At 49.6% G+C, this 23,023-nt stretch overlaps 1 protein-coding gene across 1 annotated transcript; it reads left to right on the top strand.

Annotated features, from left to right (window-relative positions):
* Positions 1 to 621: 621 nt before the first annotated feature.
* On the top strand, positions 622 to 22,985 carry TTLL1 (TTL family tubulin polyglutamylase complex subunit L1). Its single transcript, XM_080939477.1, has 10 exons — positions 622 to 706; positions 1,627 to 1,743; positions 4,742 to 4,950; positions 6,723 to 6,903; positions 8,993 to 9,127; positions 9,614 to 9,722; positions 11,796 to 11,939; positions 16,057 to 16,143; positions 19,270 to 19,433; positions 22,630 to 22,985. Exons 2-10 carry the CDS (start codon positions 1,631 to 1,633, stop codon positions 22,757 to 22,759), a joined length of 1,272 nt encoding a protein of 423 aa, XP_080795603.1. The 5' UTR covers positions 622 to 706; positions 1,627 to 1,630; the 3' UTR covers positions 22,760 to 22,985.
* Positions 22,986 to 23,023: the final 38 nt, after the last annotated feature.

The raw sequence follows: 23,023 nt of genomic DNA on the forward strand, positions 1-23,023 counted from the left end.
GTGGATGGCCACGGGAAATCTTGTTCTCCCCCTTGTGAAGACTGTACCCAGTCACCTGGGGCAGGTGGGTGGTATATTGTCTTCTGCACATGCTCAGTAGACTGGCTGGCTGAGGTTGGTCGCCTCAGATGGCTTTGTCTTGCTTACGTTTTCACGATGTGCGAATGTTTTGAAAATTTAGTATTTGTGTATGTGTGTTTGGGCATGTGTGTGTGCAGTGGACACAGGGGCTCTTTCTTTTTTGTTTTTGTTGTTTTGGGTTTGGTTTGGTTTGGGATAGGGCCTCACTGTGTAGGCCTGGCTGTCCTGGAATTCACTGTGTAGACCAGGCTAGCCTAAACCCATTGTGACCCATCCGCCCCTGCTTTTTGAATACCGGGATTGAGGCGCCTGGCTGGATTTCCTTTTGAGACCAGTTCTCACTCTACAGGCCTGCCTGGCCTGGGCCTGACACAGACCAGGCTAATCTCAAACTTGCACGGGATCTTCCTGCCTCTACCCTCTGTGTGTTAGGAGCTCGTGTGAACTACCATGAATAGCTTATTCCAAAAACCTTATGATTAAAGAGCCGGCTCTGTGCACATTTGTTAACCAAGATGCCATCTCCAGGTGTCTGTTTAGCTGGTCGAGGTTTGCTCCAACATTGTGTTTTTGTCAGTGACGCTGAGAGTCTCTGGACACTCCAGGAGCTGCAGAAGGACCTATGGTAAGTGCTAACACTCCCATGACAGCCAGGGGACAGAGAATGTGTGTGTATGAGGAGGAGGAATGGGGGTCAGCCTGAAGGTCTGGTCTCCTAAGGCTCAGGCTCCTTGTCATCAGGATGAGGACCGGCATGTGTGTCACATCTACAGGCACCTGACATTCTGGGAGTGGCCATGCCCATCCATATAAATTAAAAATAAATAAAACCTTACAACATTTTTTAAGAGCATAATTAGAATGAGATTGGTAGCCAGGCAGTGGTGGTGCACACCTTTGATCCCAGCACTTGGGAGACAGAGGCACATGGATCTTTGTGAGTTCAAGACCAGCCTAGTTAGTCTACAGATTGAGTTCTAGAACAGCCAAGCCTACACAGAGAGAACCTGTCCTAAAAAACCAAGCCAAACAAATAAACAGAATGAGAGAGTAAAGGAGAGGTAAGCAGACAGGCAGTGCTGGACGTGGATGAAGATGCTCAGGCCAGGATGGGTAAACAGTTGCACCTTTATCAGTTCAGGGATGTACTTCTCAGAGCAGCCTTCCCCACCTGCTCTGAACAGAGCCCCTTCTGCTCTTTTAGCCCTTAGGACCTCCTGTGGTTCCTGATAGGTGCCATTGGATGCCCGTGGGTGACTGTTTTACCCATTTATGATTGGTTGACATAGGGGCTGGGCCTTTATGGAGTGCTGGAGGTCTGTCTGCATGTGGAGAGTTGACCAGTGTCTCTGATCCCCCCATACTAGATCCCTGAAGTGTCTCTTCTTTCCCCATACACAGTGACCTCCTGATGTCTCTAGGAATCACCAGTCATTGTGGGGCAGAGGGTGGATGTATGGTGACTAGGGCATCCCCTTGGTTGTGGGGTGGGGGGCGTTGGTTGATGGTGAAGTTTCCGAGTGTAAGGATGTGGGTCTCTTTCAGGATCATGGCGGGAAGGGTGAAATGGGTCACTGACATTGAGAAGTCGGTACTAATCAACAACTTCGAGAAGAGAGGGTGGATCCAAGTGACGGAAAATGAAGACTGGAATTTTTACTGGTAAGAGTACAAAGCTGTGCTTTGTGTCTCCCACAGAGATAGTCAGTGTGAGCCTATTGAGGCATCTCCACTGTTTGTGTCTCTGTGTAAATAACACAGAGCTCAGGGCTGGAGAGATGGCTCAGTGGTTAAGAGCACTGGCTGTTCTCCCAGAGTTCAATTCGCAACCACGTGGTGGCTCACAACCATCTGTAATAGGAGTCAATGCCCTCCTCTAGTGTGTCTGGAGACAGTCACAGTGTAGTCACGTAGATAAAATAAGTGAATCTTTAAAAAAAAAAAAAAAAAAAGAAGAGGAGGAGGAAGAAGAAGAAGAACCACCTGAGCTCAGTGTTTGGAACCAGTTACCTAAGGAGCCTCAGAAGGGTTGGCCAGACTGGTGACAAGTCAGTCTCTAAGAGCCAGGGTGATGGCAGCCTGTGGCTGGGAGCATCCTCAGAGATTGTCTCCTGCACCTTCGTCTGTCAGGACCAGGTTACTAAGCTTAGCCTAAACTTTAACCCCTCCACGTAGGCCTTTCCCTGAGCTGTGTTTGCTGAGTCTTAACTGTGTGTCGTCTCTGTTCCTTCCTCTTTGGCTGGCTTGGCAAAAGCCAGAGTCCAGTTAGTTCCCTCTTGCTCTCTCTGTCTCTCTCTTTTTCACACTCGTGGGTCAGATGTGCGCTCTCATAGCTACTGCTCCAGCGCCATGCCTGCTGCACCGCTGTCTGCCTTGGTGGCCATGCATTCTTACCCCCTGGGACCGTGAGCCCCCAGTTGAATGCTTTGTTTCATGAATCGACCTGGTCATGGTGTTTTGTTACAGAGATAGAAAAGTAAGGTGCTCAGCCACCACTGAGCCCTGAGAGGGGGGGTTGAACTGAGGTGGGCTGGCGGGTGGCAGACAGGTCATTCATTAGACCCGCAGTGCCAGTGGAGGGCACCGAATGCCCTCCTTGTTTAGGTAAGCAGTGTTTTGGAGCTGTTTTCATTTTACTTTTTGTTGGGAAGGGGTCAGGGACCTCCCTGTTCTGCCCAGCCTTACTTAGGTGCAACTTCCGGGCTCATCCAGTTGTACCTTAGCCTCCAGATAGCGGCAGTTGCACATGTGTACTACCATAAAAGGCTTTAGAGCTCTTCTAAAAGACAGGGTCTCACTGTGCAGCTGCTGGAATTAAAGGCATACAGCATATTACCTGGTGTGCATATGCGTGTGCGCGTATCAGGTGTATCTGTGTTCGGGTTTCATGTGTCTATGTGAGCGCATGTGGCGTCCAGAGATCAATATGTGGTGCCTTTATCTATCAATCTCCACCTTAGCTTTTGAGACAGAGCCTCTCACTGAGACTGGAGCTCACGGATTCAGCCAGACTGTCTGAATTATTCAGCGCACTGCAGGGACCCACCTCTCTCTGCCGCCTTGGGGCTAGCTCACAGGTGTGCACTGCCCCACCTGCCTTTTACGTGGACGCTGAGGATCCGAACCCAGGCCCTCGTAATTTTCACACGAGCGCCCGCACGTATCCACATGCACAACTGTACAAATACGCTTAAACATTTTTAAAGTAAAACCAATAAAGAGGAACCCTTAGCTGCTAGAGAGCGTTAAATGGAAATATTTTGGGCAAAGGGAAACCCTGTCTGGGAATTTCTTACAAAGAAGCCCACACTATGGGGAGAGAGATGGGCTCAGGTCCCATGGGGCCGTCTATGGAAGCTGAGCCCTGAGGTTCAGCGGTTCTGTGTGGCTGACTCTCCCATGATAGGACTTTTTAAAAGGCCCTCTGTTTTGGTCTTCCTGAAGCAGGTACCCTGGATAGTTCTTTAGGCTTGCTCTGTGGGGTGGGACAGCATTGAGGAGGAGAGTCCACGGTGGGAGGCTTGTGGCGGGCTGCCGAGGTTCCCTCAGGTGTCAGCTGCCCTTCCTTCCTTCCTTCCCTGTCCCTCTGTGAGATTGATGGGGACAGTGGCTTCACTATAGGAGCAGAAGGCACTCATTTCAGGTGGAATGTGGTAGTAGGAGGCAGAGGCAGGTGCATCTCTATAACTTAGAAGTCATCCTGGTCTACAGTGAGAGACCAGGACAGCCAAGGCTATCATTGCATAGAGAAACTCTGTCTCAGAATACCACCCCCCCCCAAAAAAAGGAAAGCACCCATTTCTAGGCTGGGCATAGAGCTCAGTGGTAGGACACTTGTCTGGAATGTACAATACCCAGGGTTCAGTCCTCACCAGTGCGAGAAATAATAAGAATGACTCCAAGCCGGGTGGTAGTGGCACACACCTTTAACCCCAGGGCTTGTGATCCATGTGAATTTGAGGCCAGCCTGGTCTACAGAGGGAGCTCTAGGACAGTGAGGGCTACACAGAGACACCCTGTCTTGACAAAAACTAAACCAAACCAAACAAAAAAAGGTAGAATCAGCTCCCTCTTCCCTTGAGCCCTCTCTGTGAGAGCCCAAGGGTAAGTAAGATATGCTGGCTGACTCGGCCCTAAGTCACCATGTTGATATTCGTGTTCAGATGCTTTTTCTGAATTTGGGTACAAATAAATTTCCTGCCGTCAGCTTCTAAGAGGCCCTGCCTAACCTTGTCTGTTAGCTGTGTTAACCATCAGCCTGACGGGGCAGAGGGGGAGGGGTTGGAACGATGGCTCAGCCACTAAGAGCTCTTCCTGGGAACCTGGGTTGGATTCCCAGCACCCACATGGCTGCTCACAACTTCCCGAAACTCCAGTTCCAGGGAATCCAGTGTCCGTCAGACCTCCTGGCACACAGTATGTTTGTCCCCGAGCCTGGCATGAGCCAGTGTGCAGTGAATGGACTTCACGTGGGATCTGATGTCAAGGCACAGGGTCAAAGCCACCCTGTCCTTCAGCCTGGCCGCAGCCCGCCCTCCCTGAGTGCGTAATCCATGCTGCAGCCACGGAGTGCGCCAGGGAGACTGGCAGGGCTGTGAACAGGCGTGCGTGCGCTCAGATGCGGCTCCGAGCCTCTGTCCCTCCTATGCCTCTGTTTCAGGATGAGCGTGCAGACCATTCGCAACGTGTTCAGCGTAGAAACCGGGTACCGGCTGTCTGACGACCAGATCGTCAACCACTTCCCCAACCACTATGAGCTGACCCGCAAGGACCTGATGGTGAAGAACATTAAGAGATACAGGAAGGAACTGGAGAAGGAAGGAAGTCCCCTGGCGGAGAAAGACGAGAATGGGAAATACCTCTATCTGGGTTGGTGCCTTCCCTTGCTCCAGGTCCTAAGCCAGAGCCGGATGGATGTCCTAGTGAGCGTTTCTATTTCTGCGATAGAAACCATGGCCAGAAGAATCTTAGGGAAAGAACAGTGTTGTCTTGGTTAGGGTTTTATTGCTCTGAAAAGACACCATGACCAAGGCAAGTCTTATAAAGACAACATTTAACTGGGGCTGTCTTACAGGTTCAGAGGGTCAGTCCATTGTCATCAAGGCTGGAACATCGTAGGGTCTAGGCAGGCATGATACAGGAAGAGCTGAGAGTTCTACATCTTCATCCAAAGGAAACCAGGAACAGACTGAGCATCTTCAGGCAGCTAGGAGGAGGGTTTCCAAGCTCAACCCCAATGACAAACTTCCTCCAATAAGGCCACACCTTCTAATAGTGCCACTCCCTGGGCCAAGCATAGGCAAACCATCACAAGTGTATTTCAGCTTACAACTTTTGGGTCACACTCCATCACTGAGGGAAGTCAGGACAGGAACTTAAAGCAGGAGCTGAAGAAGCATAGGCAATGGAGGACCACCGCTTGCTGGCTAACTTGGTCATTTGCTCAGCCTGCCTTTTTTTTTTTTCCCCCTCATCAAGAATGGGTTTCTTTGTGTAGCCCTGGCTATCTTAGAACTCACTGTATAGACCTGGCTGGCTTTGAACTCACAGAGATCTTCCCGCCTCTGCCTCCCAAGTGCCTCATGAGATTAAAGATGCACCATCCCGTCAGGCTTCAGCCTGTCGTATGATTCAGAACCACCTGCCCAGGAATAGCGCAGCCCACAGTGGGCGTGACCATCTCATGTCAATCATCAATCCAAAAAATGCCTACAAACTTGCCTACTGGCCAGTCTGATAGAGGCATTTTCTTAAGCTTTGTTCTTCCCGGACGTGTGTAGGTTTGTGTCAAGTTGACAAAAGCCAACTAGCACATTGAGTTAGTCATTTCAGAAGCTCTGAGGGATTGATTGGTGGCTGGCTTTGCGGGGTGAGTAGGTTGGGATAGGTTCTGTGGCCATCTGCTTTGCCTCTCATGTCTCCAGGCGGGTGGGCAGGGCTGAGTTTGGTTCAGACTCCGAGTCACTGTTACTATGGAGTCGTTGAGAGAGAAACTTAGAATGGACAAAGGTGTGCCCAGTGCCACCACTCTCTTGAGCCACATTCGGGGATTATGTGTGCCCCTGGTGTACCTACGAATCAAAACTGGGCTGCTTGGCAGTTCCGGACCCCATGTCAGAGCAGGGATTTTTTTTTTTTTTTGAGATTTTAATTTTTATTTTATGTGTATAGTTGTTTTGTCCAAATGTATGTCTGCGTACCACCTGTATGCAGTACCCAGGGAGGCCAGAAGAGGGCATTGGGTTGCCTGGAACTAGAGTCATGTGGCTGTGAGCCACAGTGTAGGTTCTGGGACCAGAAACTGGGTCCTAAGCAAGAGCAACCAAGTGTTCTTAATTACTGAGCCATATTTCCAGGTCCTGGGCAGAATTTCATCACAAAATTCTCTGGCCTCAGTTTTCCCCATCTGCTAAGTGGGAATGATAGCTGCCTAGCGGATAGCTTACTCAGGGTTTAGGCGATGTGTGTCTGTGCGCACAGCTCAACAGGGTCCCTTCTTAGTACGCACAGGAACAGGATAGCAGTCCTGTGGTGTAGGTTCAGGGTTGAGGTGACAGTGTGCTGATGAGCCCTGAGCCACGGTGATGCTTTTCCTGCCCCTGGTGAGTAGCCCCTTCTGACAACGGGTGTCCTTCCTTCAGACTTCGTCCCAGTCACCTACATGCTCCCCGCTGACTACAACCTGTTTGTGGAAGAGTTCCGGAAGAGCCCGTCCAGCACGTGGATCATGAAGCCGTGCGGCAAGGCGCAGGGAAAGGGCATCTTCCTCATCAACAAGCTCTCACAGATCAAGAAGTGGTCCCGGGATAGCAAGACGTCCTCGTGAGTTGAGACCACCCCTACCCAACCCCCCTCCCTGAACCGCATCCGTGGTGCTGGTTAGCTGCGTCCTACCATCCTGTTGCCTTGGTCATGGGCTGGGCAGCCCTTGCCTGCTTTCCCCAGCTTGTGATGTTGCACCTTAGCAGGGCTCTTGTGGCTGAAGGCATATCATTAACCACAGATGTCCCTGTGGTAAGCCATGGGGCAAGTGGGGTAGGTCCTGAGCAGCGGCTCAGCGGGGCCATTTGGTTCCCAAGCTGCTTGAGGCAGTCATGGATGTGGCAGTGAGGCACCCGCTTCAGAGATGGTGACCTCTAATTCTGTGTCTGGGGGACCTGAGAACACTAGCAGCACCTGAATGTCACCAGGGTGAAGCCTGGGGAGAGTAGGAGTGGCCTGTGGGGGGTGGGGCACCTGAGCTGACCATAGGTTGGTTGGCAGCACCTGGAGCAAGGCCTTCTTGTATAGAGCATTTCGGTCTAATTAAACGTTGCCCCAGGATCCTTCTTGGTTGGGTTCCCAGGGGCCGTCCTGTAACCCCTTGCATGGCCACTAGCTAAGATATCTTCCATGGCTCCCTTGTCACCTCTAGTCCCACCATGAGAGAGGCAGGAGTCTTGTTACCTTTATCAACAATTATGTGTTCCTTTATCAACAAAATCTTTTGGTTTCATTTATTTTTTTATTATTTGTGTGTGTGCATATGCCTATACATGCAGGGTTTATCATGTGTGTCAGGGTTCACTCTTGGTTTGGTCATTCTGTGACCAGGACAGTGTATGATGGTGTTTCCTCCCCCACAGCTTCATACAAAGCAGTTTCACTGGGCTGTTGTTCACACACACGCACACGCACACGCACACGCACACTTCTGTCCATCCTCTAGCAATAGGTCTTCTTACCACCTGCCTAGTTTTCCCTTTTTCAGACTGTCATCTGGCTAGACTCACACAGTGGGGCCTTTTAGGTTGTCTGTTGTCACTTAGTTGTGAGTTTTTAAGGGCCTCCCCTAAGTGCTTGGCGTATGTTATGTCGTCCGGCTTATTCTCTCCTTTCTTCCTGTCGCCGAATAAATAGTTCTGTTACCTGATAGTTTACCTGCTCACCACTGAGGGCCACCTTGACTACTGGCACATCATGGCAGCCATGACTGATGATTCAAGCATCACTCTGTAGGGTTTTTCCTGTGATGACTCTCAGCTCCTCGGGGTGAATGCCAAGGAGTCCATCCCCACCTCCAGCCATGTATGGATGTCTGATTTCAGTGGCTGTCTTAGTTCAATTTCTGTTGCTGTAATAAAACAACTCCTAAAAGAAGGGGTTGATCTTAACTCTCAATACTAGGTTACACTCTACCACAGGGAAGTCAAGGGGGCAGGAACCGGAAACATCTGTCTCCATCACATCCACAGTCAAGAGTAGAGAGAAATGACTATGTACATTCCCTCAATTGTGCTCAATAGCTTTCTTCAGGATCCCTGGCATAGGGAATGGTACCGCTCACAGTAGGCGGTCTTTTCACATGATTGAGATTGTCCCCCATAGGGGGCTGGAAAGATGACTCAGTTCTTGCAGAGGACCTGGATTCAGTTTCCAGAACTAAAAACTGTATGTAAATAACTCTAGTTCCAGGGCACCTAAAACCTCTTCCACCCTTCATGGGTGCTGCCCGCACATGGTATACAGACAAAAAGGTGTTTCCCATAGATATGCCCACAAGTCAACCTGATGTAGAGAGTGCCTAAGTAAGACACTTCCCAGATGACTCTAGGTTGTGTGAATTTAATGATTTAACCTAACCAGTGCTGGAGAGGTGGTTCAGCTGTTAAGAACACTGGCTGCTTTTCTAGAGGACCAGGTTTGATTCCCAGCCCAAGGTAACTTACTCTCTAGTCCCTCTCAGTGCCTTGCGTGCATGTGGTGGCCAGACATAAATACAGACAAAACACCCATACACATTAAAGAAATTAATTAAGAAGAAAACTAGCCATCACAGTAGCCAACAAGCTGTCACTTCTCTCCTTTGCGAACTGCGCCTTTAATCTCGTATCTTTTACAATCTAACTGTGACTTTGTCTGATGCGTGTAGGTTTGTGTCTCAGTCCACGAAAGAAGCATACGTGATCTCACTCTACATCAATAATCCGCTGCTCATTGGAGGGAGGAAGTTTGACCTTCGCCTGTATGTCCTGGTATCCACATACCGCCCGCTGCGTTGCTACATGTAAGGGTCTCTCTTGCTTCCGTGGGGTTTGCCTCATACTGTTATTTCTAGTGTTATTAATGTCTCAGTGACAGGGAAGATGCACTGGCTCGGGGTGGGTATCAGGTGGGTGGCTTCTGTTTAAGAGCGGTTAGCCTAAAAGCTACCGGAAGTCATACAACTAAGAGGGCCGCTCTCTTGGACATTTGAAGCAAGTGGGGTGTAGTGTTCACACCTGTAATCCCAACGCCCCATTAAAGATGAGAAGGTTGAGAGTTCAAGGTTAGCCTGAGCTACATAGTGAAACCCAAGCATTGGAAGCTAACATCCACTCTTCTTGGTGAGCCCTGGAACTGCTCTGTAGACCAGGCTAGCCTCACACCCAAAGATCTGCCTGCCTCTGCCCCGCCTCTCACACCTCAATGCTGGGATTAAAGATATGCGCCCTCCCCCCCAAACCGCTGTATTTTCTTTTGCATCTCCTGTGACTCAAGCATTCCCTCCCAGGTACAAACTTGGGTTCTGCCGCTTCTGCACAGTGAAGTACACTCCGAGCACGAGTGAGCTTGACAACATGTTTGTCCACCTCACCAATGTAGCCATCCAGAAGCACGGGGTGAGTGTGTCAGGAAGTCGCCTGGCTCTGTGGGACTCTCTCTCATGGATACTTGCAAGAAGGGACCAGGCTAGTTCTGGGAAAGAGCCATTCACAACCCAGTGGCCCAAGGCCCAGAAGAGACTCAGGGTAGCAGAGATGGCTGTCCCAGGCACGTTACCTAAATACCTGCTTAGGGTAGGAGGAGAGGTGGGGATGCTTAGAGAAAGAAGACTGTGGGCTCAAGACCTGGCTTTCTGCTTCTGGGGATAAGTCTGCTCAATGCTTTTCTCTTTTAGTTAAAAAAAGGGGGCCCTCGCTGGGATGGATGACATCTCAATACTCTTGCTCTTTTTGTTGGTTGTTGTGCTGAGATTGGCCTTAGGGCCTGGTGCATGTTGGGTAAACTTCCTCCCCTGACCTGTATTCCCAGCCCCGAAGCCTCTTCTATTTTGAGACAATATCTCTCTAAGTTACTTGGGCTGACCCTGAACTCACGCTGTAGCCCAGCCAGGCCCTGACTTGTGATTCTCTCTGCCTTGATGTCTGAGTAGCTGAGCACTGAGCACAGAGTAGGTGATTGTGAGCCACTCAACATGGGTGCCGGGACCCAAACCTGGGTCCTCCGGAAGAACAGAAAGCGCTCTTAACTGCTGAGTCATTTTCCTAGCCCTAAACTTATTTTAAATTGAAAATACTATAGGTTGAAATGTTTTCAATTCACTGAACCCATTGAATATCATTGTGTGTGTGTGTGTGTGTGTGTGTGTGTGTGTGTGTGTTGCCTCATGAAGTGCTTTTGAATGGCACAGCACTCTTTTTTTTGAAACCATAGCTTGACCCTTGTGTGAGAGTTTTAAACTGTTCCACATTAGAGCCAGGAAAAGAACAGATGTTGCTCTGAACATTGTAAAGCTGCCCCTTCTCCTGGCAAGAGGAATCAGTGTGACCAGGGACAGGTTGTCACAGAAGCCCAGGAGCCCTGCTGTGCTAGGAGAGTTAATATGCTCCCCCAGTGGGAGGGATCCTGGTTGCTGCCGGCCTGGTGGGACAGGCACAGCAGGGAGAGAAAAGAGCCAGCCAAGTCTGAGGACTGTAACACAGATTGCTGAGATGAGATCTTCTTTTTTTCTTTTCTTTGATTTATTTATTTATTATATATGAGTACACTGTCACTGTCTTCAGACACACCAGAAGAGGGCATCTGATCCCATTACAGATGGTTGTGAGCCACCATGTGGTTGCTGGGATTTGAACTTGGACCTCTGGAAGAGCAGGCAGTGCTCTTAACCACTGAGGCATCTCTCCAGCCCGAGATGTTCTGAGATGACTGAAAACCATGAGATGTGCTTGCTGTGCACGGCGTCATCTGACCGGAAGTACTTTAAACCCTCAAACCCCTTTCTCTTTTTTTGTCAATTATCTTTAAAGTTATACATTACAAATTGAGGCATTTTAATATTTTGGTTGTTAATTGTTGGATTTCATTTATTTGTTTTTTTTGTTTTGTTTTTTTAGGGGGGTTGTTTGTTTTGTTTTTTCTTGGTTTTTAGATAAAGTCTGGCCTTGGCTGTCATGGAACTTGCAATGTAGGCCACGCTGACCTGGAACTCATAGAGATCTGCCTGCCTCTGCCTCCAGAATGCTGGGATTATAGGAGTTACTACAGTGCCCGGTCATCTTTGTTTTTTGTTTCGTTTTGAGATTGAATCTTGCTAAGTAGACCAGGCTATCCTCCTGCCTCAGCCTCTCAAGTGCTAGAAATATTAGCATACGCATGTCTTAGTCAGGGTTCCCACTGCTGTGATGAAACACCAGGACCAAAAGCCTTTGGCTAGAGCAGCTTCTGGGGAGGGGAGCAGCGAGTGCCGGATGGCGATCACAGTGTGGACTACTGAAGTACATGGTGGCTCATGAGACCCAGTGGGAAGTTGAACATGTAACAATGTGTGCAGTAGACGGCGCAGACCACCCTGGGCAGGGAACCCCTCTGTCTTACTGCAGAGTACCTGCTCATACCCAGGAGGCACTTGAGGGCAAGTGTCTGGGTTCCTCCAGGCTGTGTCCTGAAGGCCACGTGCCCTCCCTTACCAGGAGGACTACAACCATATCCACGGTGGCAAGTGGACTGTCAACAACCTGCGCCTCTACCTGGAGAGCACCCGAGGCCGAGAGGTGACCAGCAAGCTGTTTGATGAAATCCACTGGATTATTGTGCAGTCTCTCAAGGCCGTAGCGGTGAGTGATGAGGGGAGGGGGCGGGGCGGGGCCCTGGAAGTCCAATTGGAGGCCCTGGACTAACCTGCAGCTCTCAGAAAGTGTTCCACAGCTCGGAGAGTTTCTAGTCTCTCATCCCTGCCCGTGCATCAGCCAGAAGCTGAGACAGTTTTGGGAAGGGACTGGGGCCATTTTCTGGGGCAACACCGCCCAGGTGAGCATGGTCAGCCTCAGATAGGGCTGTAGACCTTGAAGCCTCTGCAGAAGTATAGAGTCCCATTGACATCTCCCTCATTCTTTTTTATTCTCTCATATGATCCATTCTGACTTCACTTTCCCCTCCTACAACTCCTCCAAGCACTCTCCAGATCCACCGCACCTCTGCTTCTCTTCAGAAAAGAGCAGGCCTCCCAGGGGTGTCCACTGAATAGGACAAAACAAGACCCAGTACGATTAAGCACAAACCCTCATATCAGGGCCGAATGAGGGAACCAAGGAGGAGAAGGGTCCCAAGAGCACGTGAGAGTCAGAGACATCCCGCACTCCCACAGAAACAGCAAGGTAACAACCCTGCCATGTTTGCAGAGGACCTAGCACAGACCCATGCAGGCGCTGCGATTGCTGCTTCAGTCTCTGTGGGCCCCTGTGGGCCCCGCTTAGTTAATTCTGTGAGGACATCATCTCTTTTTCATTCCTTTCTTTCTCCTTTTTGAGACACAGTCTCACTGGGTAGCCATGGTTGGCCTGGAACCTGTCATATTAAACTAGGCTGGCCAGGAGTGCTCTATGGAGACCAAGTTGGCCTAGAGTATGCTATGTAGACCAGGGGTCTGGAGCTCACAGAGATCTGCCTGCCCCTGCCTCTCCACCACCAGCCCCTCTTTGGTGGGTATTTTGGCATAAGCATCAGCCAACCCTGGTGGGGGGGGGGCGGATTCCAGCGACTTTCATTTCAGGCAGCTTAATATTGCTGTGTCATGGCTATTAAAGGTTGAAAATGGCCTCCTTCTTTGTTCCTAACCTGGTCTTGATTTGCTCACTGGCTTGCAGTTTTTAGGCAGGTGCATTTCTAGTTTTGAGCATTGGATAGGAATAGGCATTGCTGTGCTGGCCCCTCCCTGTCTTCAGGCTCCACAGATGGCGCCTGTGGGGTGTCTTTGCTTCCCCATATAACTCACAAGAAAATGGGAGAGCTTGACCTCAGAGCTAAGAACAGAGAGAAAGGCTCCTGAAAAAGCCAGTCTCCTTGTCTCCCAGACTCTCTGCCAGCAGGAACAGGAAGTCCATTTGCAGGATCCACAGTTCCTCAGTTCTCTGAGTGCAGAGGGATTTTAATCCAGCAATATGGCCGCTCTGGCAAGGAATCACATGCAAAGACCTAGGTCTGTGTGATCCAGCTGGAATGCAGGCAGGCCTTTAGTATATACCTTTAAGGTAAAGTTAGTCTGTAACAGGAAGCAGCTGTGTTTGAAAGTGACGTCTAATTGAGTGGCAGACAAAGTGACGAATCAGAGAAATATTTGACAGACTGAGTCAGGGATAGGATATACCTGTTATTGCGTGTCATTTTAAAAAACACACTATGCCTTGCCCGGGAGCTGCTGCGCTACCCACCCCTCCCAGCTCCCTTTTGTTCCACCCGCCTTAGATCCTGGATCGGGTCACAACCAGCCCTAACCGGGCTTCCTTTTCTACCCGCCTTTGCTCTAGGAAGGGTAGCATTCATTACTTTCATTACCAGCCCACTCCTGAGACCCTTGAATTCTCAGGTTAGAGACACACAGGCAGCTTTATTACTTTAGAACTTGCTTGCTAGGCACAATTGCTGGGCGCAGATACCTCCCACCTGGAAAGGCTTGCCCTTACCAACTTATTTCCATTCTTCCTCCTGCACTAATCTGAGTGGCTTGTTCCACCTAGTCCCTGCCAAACATCTTTGGTTCACACCCATAACGGAGGCCACAGGCCCTAGCTCTCCCGGAGGCATTACATGACCCTCCTCCGAAGCAAGAAGCAACGCAGAAATGCCTCCCCTCTCCTTCCAGTGTCTCCTCTTCCTCTTGGGACCCAGAAGTCTCACCTGTACCTTCTGCCTAGCAATTGGCTTCCAGCCTTCTTTATTGACAAATCAAGAACCAATTAGAGAACAAAACCTTAGTATCAGAGCCTTCCTTTACATACACCCAACTCTCACAACAGTAACACGGGGAAAAGAGCAGAGCAATTCAGTCAGAACTCGAGAGAAGCCAGTTAGAATCAGCTTGGAAGAGGAGTTTGAGCCAGAACAGCTGAGTTGAACCAGCCAGCCAGAGTTCAGAAAGAGCTAGGAAGTGTGAGTTTATGCAGCAGTAAACCTCTGAGGTGACAATTACATACGGTAAATAAAAGATACATCTTTTTTCTTGCCTCAAGTTTATTTGTAAAAACAGCACAGGACACTGGTCATCTGCAATAGTGCATAGGTGGGTGTGTCTCAGCAGTCTGTCTGTCTGCACACTGGCAGAAGCCTTTTCTATGGAGCCTTCACAGGGGCGTTTTGGGAGCCTGAGCTGGAGCCAAAGCCTGGGCCTTAGCTGGAGCTTTGGCCACTGCTTTGGTTTGAACCATGGGCTTTGGTTGGCAGAGCCTATGACCTTTGGCCATGTAGCTTTGAATCTTTTCCCCAAGCTTGGGGTGAGCGATGAAAGCCAGACGGCTGAGTTTGCAGCTAGGGCCCTTTGACATCCTGGGCTTGATGACCTCAAGTTTCACAAGGCCCTTGATGGCCTCTGCGCGTGCACTCGCTGCCTTTGCATTGCTGGCCTGCGTCTTCTTCAGGCCTTTCTTGTTGTGCTTCTTGGCAAAGCGCATGTTCCTTAGGAACTTGGGGTCGACCCCCTTAAGAGATTCATATCTTTGTGACCGTGGTTCCTTGATAACATTTCTGTGCCATTTCTGTGACTGGTTGTGTGTGGTGTGGTTCTTGGACTTGGCTATGTCTGCGCAGCCCCTGGGACTGGAAGAGCTAAAAGACACATTTACATCTGAGGGCACTGTGGTCTAGCTGGCTACTGAGCTGGCCCCACCCACTTATGAGGACACAAGGCCTGGGGACATGGATGGTGCCATGGTGGAGAATGTAAGAGATGCAAAATTCCCAGATTACACCCATCTTCCTCAACAAGAGCCACCCTGTGCACAGTTGCCGCGCGGAAGGGCCTTTTCTCCTGACCCTCTGTGGGTGAGCCCGCTGCAGTCTGGCATCTACTCTCAGACTCTTTGGGCGGTGAGTCCCAAGCTTTTGAAAAAGGTGGGCCTTTTTTTGTTTGTTTTAACTGTGTGTAGGTGTGTGTGTCTGCACGTGGGTATCCACATGAGTGCGGCTGCCCACAGAGGCTGAAAGCACTGGAGCCCCTGACGCCGGAGTTGCTGGTGATGGCGAACTGACTGGCATGGTTCCAAGAGCTGAACTAGTGTCCCCGGAAGAGTAGGAAATGCTCGTAACAGCTAAGCCCCGTCTCCAACACCCACAGCCTGTCACTGGTTCAGCACTCCAGGAAAGGTTATTGAAGGTGTATTTAGGTGAATTGGAAATTACAAGGGAAATTCAGAAATGAGAAGGAAATTGGTTTACTCTTCTCATTGGTTTTTAATATGGCGTGTACCTGGTTACACAGGGCTGGATGCATAAGAGGAAGGTAGCCTGCTGGTGTGTGTGTGTGTGTGTGTGTGCGTGTATGTGTGTGTGCATTCCTTTGTGCATGTTTGTACACGTGAGTGCATGCATGTGTGCATGTGTGTAAGTATTATGTGTGTTGTGTGTGCACATGTGAGTGCATGTGTGTAAGTACTGTGTGTGTTGTGTGTGCACATGTGAGTGCATGTGTGTGTTGTGTGTGCACATGTGAGTATGTGTGTGTGTATTGTGTGTGTATGTGCATGTATTGTGTGTGTGTGCATGCATGTGTGTGTATGCATGTGTGCGTATTGTATGTGTATTGTGTGTGTATGCATGCTTGTGTGTGGGTGCATGTGTGTGTGTTTGTGTGTGTGTGTGTGTGTTTGTGTGTGGGTGTGTGAGTGACAGGAAGCCAGCAGTGTGGGAGGGTCCCTCCGGTCTCTGAGGATGTGTCTTTATAACCTGTTGGTCACTCTGCAGCCAGTGATGAACAATGACAAGCACTGCTTTGAATGCTACGGCTACGACATCATCATCGACGACAAGCTGAAGCCCTGGCTGATCGAGGTAGCGCACAGTCCTGACACCTTGACCAGCAGTGCTGTGGGGGAGGAGATGCGGGTCCGTCTGCCCTTTGAAGCAGAGAGGGCGTAGCGTGGACGATCTGGGAGCGATAAGATACACACCAAACAGCAGGGCCTCTTCCTGGCCAAGGCCACGGCATTATTTCTCGGCCCTGTGATCAAAACCAAACCAAAAACGCCAGCTTCAGGGGGGAAGGCTTTATTTGGTGGAGGCTACAGTTCTTCATGGCGGAAAAGGCCTGGCGTATGTGTGAGGCAGCTCCGCACATCTGTCAGAGTTGATGGACAGTGATAAGCCACTGGCGTCTTTCTTCCTCCAGCTCAGTGCCTTAGCCTGTGGGATGATGCCACCACATTCAGGGAGGGTCTTCCTTCTAAGTTAAAGGAAGCAGCTTATTTTTTTACCTTTTTAATGTTTGTTTAATATATAAGCACACTGTAGCTGTCTTCAGACACACCAGAAGAGGATGTCAGATCCCATTACATATGGTTGGGAGTCACCATGTGGTTGCTGGGAATTGAACTCAGGACCTTTGGAAGAGCAGTCAGTGCTCTTAACCATTGAGTCATCTCTCCGCCCCCTCCCCCACTAGCAGTTTAAATAAGGACACAATGATTCCTAATGCAGTTTAAAGCTTAGGCCTTTTGCTGGGAGTAACTGACTATTCTCACCTGCGCCACCTGACTTGTTCTTTACCTCCATGCCTGCTCCAGTTGTGTCTGTTCCCTTCTCTCTCTCTCTCTCTCTCTCTCTCTCTCTCTTCTCTTTGCCAGGAAGTCCCACCCTCTTACTTTCTGCCCCTGCTATTGGCCATCAGGTCTTTATTACAACCAATCATCAGCAAGATGACACCTGATACATCACTTAGATTGCCTTTAGGCAGGTGGGGAAGGACAGACATTTATAATGTAGAAAGCCTGGAGATGAGCTATAGAAATGACAGTACCAGAATCCTGCCAGTACTCAGCTCTCTGCTGGTACAGAATCAACAACTGAAAATACAAAGACACACCTTCACACAGATTGAGGAAGGTCACCCCAACCCTGAGGAGCCTCCTGTATCACTGCAGATCTCATCAGGTCTACGGAGATGAACTGTCATGGCCTTTTCAGGGAGGTGGGCATTGGTGCCCTTGTCTGAGGCATGGACAAGGAACCTCTGGCCCCTCAACAAGCCAAGGATGGGAGATGGCCTGAGCATGTGGGAACTTCCGTTGTGTTGTTCCATCCTGTGTGTCAGTCACGCTGGACACCTGCCTTCTCAACAGTCCGTCTGGAGGCACACAGGTCAGGCCCTTCAGTCACACAAGCCAGGAGACCTAGGATTCTCGTAAGAGCACAGAGTAGAACATGGCCCGCTGCAGGGAAAGTCAGAGGGAGCCTCAGTGTGGAGTTCATGGTAATCAGGTTATCAAGAGCAAGCCGCCTCCACAGTGGAAGCCTGCTGACACTGCTGGAGTCGGGCGCTAAGGGAGATGTAATATTTCCCTTCCTACACCCTCCTTCTCTTCCTTTTTTTCTTTTGAAAACTGGTCTGAAACTCATGATTGTCTCGCATCAGCCTCCCAGGGGGCCAGAGTTGTTAGAGGTGTTGGTTTCCTGCATCTTAGACATAGTAACTTTAATGGAAGCCACACTTTCCTTGATGAACTGAGGTCCTAACTGTGGCTATTCTCCCTCTCCCTCTCCCTTTCCCTCCCTTCCTCTTTCCTCCCCCCACCTCTCTCTCTCTCTCTCTCTCTCTCTCTCTCTCTCTCACACACACACACACACACACACACTTACAAATAGATAAAATCTGCGCACATGTGTTTATGTTGGGGGAATGGATGTCACATGAGCACAGGTGCCTGCAGAGGCCATAAGAGGGCATCACATCTCTCTGGAGCTAGAGTTAATAGGCAATTGTGACCCTGTCTTTAGATATCATTTATAGTTCACCTAAGAAACAGTAGAAACAGACCTCACAACACTTCTATTCTACGGTGCTTCTCTGTTGTTGCAATAAAGCATTGATCAGAAGCAACTTGGGAGGAGGCTGGAGAGATGGCTCAGTGGTTAAGGGCACTGGCTGCTCTTCCGGAGGACCTGGGTTCAATTCCTGGCAACCACATTGAGACTCACCACCATCTGTAATGAAATCTGATGTCCTCTTCTTTCATGTAGGCACACGTGCAAATAGAGCAGTCATAAATAAATCAATCTTTAAAAAATACCCATACAAAAGTCATAAATAAACCTTTACTAAAAAGAAAAAAGGAAAGCATACAACTTTGGGGAGAAAAGGATTTGTTTGGCTTACAGGTCTGTCATCCAGAGATGCCAAGGCCGGAACTGGAGCAGAGACCATGGACAAAACACTTCTGGTTGGCTTGCTGAACTACCTTTGTTATACAGCCCAGGGGTTACACCACCCACCATGTGCTGGGCTCGTCTATGTAAATAATCAATGAAGAAAAGACTTCACAGGGCCAACAAGATGGCTCAGTGGGTATTAAGGCACTTGCTGCCAAGCCTGACAGCTCGAGTGTGATTTCCAGGACCCACGTGGTGGAGATGGAGCATGGACTTCCACAGGTCATCTACTGACCTCCATGTGCACTGTAACACGTGTGTGTCTACACAAATACACACACATCACACACAAAAATAAATGTATAAGGGGCTGGAGAGATGGCTCAGTGGTTAAGAGCACTGACTGCTCTTCCTGAGGCCCTGAGTTCAATTCCCAGTAACCACGTGGTGACTCACAACCATCTGTAATGAGATCTGGTTCCTCTTCTTGTGTGTCTGGAGACAACTACAGTGTACTCATATGTAATAAGTATTTTTAAAAATCTAATAAATAAATGTGTAAAGAAAAGAGTATAAAGAATATGCCCACAGGCCAGTCTGATCTAAGCAGTTCTCCACCAGGCAACTAACTCTAGGATTCCATCCAGTTGACAGCTAACTGTGATGGCTTCATATATGAGGTGCTTGACAGGTGTGAAATGCTGTGTTAACTGATGACAGGCACCCGGAGCGTGTGACCCACACTGGCTCCTGCGTGCCTCATCCCGCAGGAGGAAGTGCCAAAGCGAAGGACACGTGTTTTTCTTCTTGTAGGTTAACGCGTCCCCATCTCTCACCTCCAGCACTGCCAACGATCGAATCCTCAAGTACAACCTGATCAATGACACCCTCAACATCGCGGTCCCTAATGGCGAAATCCCAGACTGCAAATGGAACAAGTCTCCCCCTAAGGAAGTGCTTGGCAACTATGAGATTCTGTAAGTCTGCATGTGGCTCCCCAGAGGCCCTGCGTTCTAGACTGAGGCGTGCTGAGGTGCCCTTCAGGGAGCCGGGGCGGGGCGGGGGTTGCTCACTTTTCTTAGGCAGTATGTCTGTTTGTTGATGCTGGGAGGGATAGCTGTTGAAGAGACAGAAAAGTGGTTTGGGTCTGTTCCATGTAGTCAATACTTACTTGCCAAGTGCTGGGCAGGGAGTGACCCTCACTGTTACCTATGCAGGCTGAGGTGCTAGGAGCAGGGTGCACACCGTGCGGGGTTCATACCCTAAATCTACCTCTGTAGCTCTGTGGGCCACAGTCTGAACACCTCAGGAAGCCGGTAAGGAAATAGTGATTTACAGGGCTCACCTCTCAGGGATATCCTGTGCTAGGATCTGTGGCTGGTGCTGTAGACACTCCAGTCCATTTATTTACTCTGACCTTGGGAGTGCACGAGAATGCGTGTGCGGGGTGTTGGGGGATGGGTGTGTGTGTGAATAAAGTAACAGTCATCAGGAAGACACTGGTTCATTGAAATAGAGTCATTCGTGCTTCGTGAAGCTAGGTGGTCATTTAAAAGATTGGCCGAAGAAGCAGGTGGCTCTCTGTGAGTTGGAGGCCTCCTTGGTCTACAGAGCTAGTTCCAGGACAGCCAGGCCCACAAAGAGGAACCCTGTCTCAAAACTTCACCCCCGAAAAAACACAAAGATCGGCCTAGTGCTTTGCATGCTATGGGCCAGCAGATCCACCTGCTTCTGTCTTCCATTTGCTGGGATTCAAGGTATGTGCCACCATGCCTAGCTAGAAAACACTTTAAGATGACCAGAAAGAAGCCAGACATAATGGTGAATACCATTCTGGGGGTATTCTGGAGGAAGAGGTAGGCAGATCTCTGTGAGTTCAAGGTTAGCCTGGTCTACCCAAGCAAGTTTCATGACAGGCAGGGCTACCAGAAGAAGAGCTGGCAGGATGGCTCAGAGCCAAGTTTGACAACCTAAGTTTGATCCCTGGGACACACATGGTAGATGGAAAGGTCTGACCTACATAGCCTGTCTCATGACCTCTATATCTTGGCACATGTATACCCTCAATCAGTCAACTGATCACTGTAATAAAAAAAAATTAAAGGATAATGCTGGGGGCCAGCTCCAACAGGGTCAGGTACTGAGGTGGGACGCAGCATCAGACAATGGCCAAAGACAGATGACCTTTGGCCTTTAACTCTCTCTTACTGTTCTTGGGGCCAGAGCTGATGGCTTCTAGCATTTCACAGAGAAAGGGGAAGGAAGGAAGGAAGGAAGGAAGGAAGGAAGGAAGGAAGGAAATCAGGCACCTCCTCCCACACACATGTATATCCCCCATACTTCCCCCCCACACACACACACACTCACTCTGGCCGGCCCCAATCATCTGTTTCATCAATTCACAAGTGCACATGCATACTTATATACATAAACATATACCTACACACACACACACACATACACACAGACAGGCATTTGGTGGATGGAGCAGAGCCTCAACAGCCACACTTTATTTTTTCTCTCAGCCTTTTTATACTCTCTTAGACAAACATTCTTAGAAAATTACCTCATAGATAAAATGTTACACAATACTGAAGGACATCAGTAGTAAGTTCAGAGCAGTGCTTCATTCTGTAAGCTCATTATAAGTTCAAAGCAATAGTTTCACATGGCCTGGCTTTATCATAGTGCACACCTGTGGCCTCATCCTGACCTAGAATGAATGCTTTTCCTTGATCACAGATTTGTCCCAAGCCTATTTCTCTTTCTAGTGTAATTGTGAAAGCTCACTGCATTCCTTATTATGCAGCCTTTTCTTACTATTTTATGAAGAGTGGACACATTCTATTCTTGATTTCTACTTTATTCTTACTGGCAAAGCAACCAAAGCCATCTCCTAAAAGTTTCCTTCTAAAGTTATTTGAATCAAATCAGGGAACTCTATAGTCATTAATTCATCTCAACAGCATACATTCATGAAAGTTCATCCTCACGTTGATCTGAAATTGGCCCAAGAGGGTGGGCCATCACCCGGGAAGTAATCACACTGGCCTGTAGGCAGGGGGGTCTCCCTCCACTCACACTAAGCCACATAAACGGGTAGTATGGCAATGCCACACATAAGAAAGCACATCAGTAGCAAGAAGCAATCCTGGGATGAAGTTTCTGGGGCCACACCTCAGCAGAGCCACACCTCAGCAGAGCCACACCCACTGCAGCCAGGAAAGATGGTGGGCTGTCTCCTGAAGCTCAGTTGCCCACTGCAGCTCTTCCTGCACAGCACCTGATGGGCCAACATGATGGCTCAGCAAGTAAAGGTGACTGCCACCAAACCTGATGACCTAAGTTCTATCCCCAGGACCCACATGGTAGAAGGAGAAAGCTGACCCCTTCAAGTTGTTCTTTGACTTCCACATAATGAATGAACCTCGCCCCAGTAAGGAAATAAACTGGAGTTCAAAACAAATTTCAGGGTCCAGAAAGGTACTGCTCACAGCTCAGCTGCAGGGTGAAGCCTTGGATTAGGAATCAGGAGGCCCGGTCTCTGCACATCCCAACCTGGAGCCAGAGAGTGGTAGGAAGCCGTGGTGAGGATCTATTCTGGGTAACAAATGCTCCAGGACACCAGGACTGTATCTGGTTCTTCAGGCATGAGGTGCAAACTGCTCCTTGGCACCTCGGAGGGCCGAGTAGAGGCATCAGCTGGAAACAGGCCTTAGGAGGATGGTGGCAGAACAAGTGCCATCATGGTGGAGGGGTCCCCACTCCACCCAGCCCCTTCCCAGCAGTCTACAAAGACCAGGTTCCCTGTCTGAAATGGGATTAGGTCCTCCCCACAGCGTGTGTGAAGTGTTTACAGGCAAGAGCTGTTTCCCTGACAACCCTAGGCTGGCTGACTAGTTCCTCATTCACTGCTCCTGAGGCCAGTGCCGAAGTCTGCGGAGTCTGTTAAAATGGCATCTGTCTGGGATGGGAAGGACTGTCCCCAGTGGCAGTTTAGCTGGGTTTCTCTCACAGGCTCTGTGGCCCTGTGGGGCATGTGGGCTAGAGAGGGAAGGGGGGTGCCAGAATCTGGAGTTAGGTGACTCTTCCTGGTAACATGTTTGCTCTGCAGCAGCCCAGTGGCCTCCCCATACAAGACCTCCTAAGTGATTCGCCAGTAATCTGTTTCAGGTATGACGAGGAGCTGGCCCAGGGTGACGGGGCTGAACGAGACCTTAGAAGCCGCTCAGGCCAGCCAGTGGGACCCAGAGCGGGCCGCTCGAGAGACTCAGGAAGAAATGTCCTCACAACCTGGAAGTGACCGGCCGTGAGAAAGACCCCAGCTTGGACCTTCCCACAGTTGCTCCATCCAGACCCTGTGAAACACTCGTTTTGGAATTTCCTTTTTCGAGAGTGCTTTCCCAAGCAGGCCTTGTAAATAAAGACTCGATGCAATGTGGAGGAGTCCACGTCACCTGGGCTCGTGCACACACATGAAAACAACAGCTTCAGTGTGAGATGGAACTTTCTTTTTTAAAGATTTATTATTTTTGAGATAGGTAGCCTTGGCAGGCCTGGAACTAGC

Source organism: Micromys minutus, assembly GCF_963924665.1.
Source record: "Micromys minutus genome assembly, chromosome: 27".
Classification (NCBI taxonomy): domain Eukaryota; kingdom Metazoa; phylum Chordata; class Mammalia; order Rodentia; family Muridae; genus Micromys; species Micromys minutus.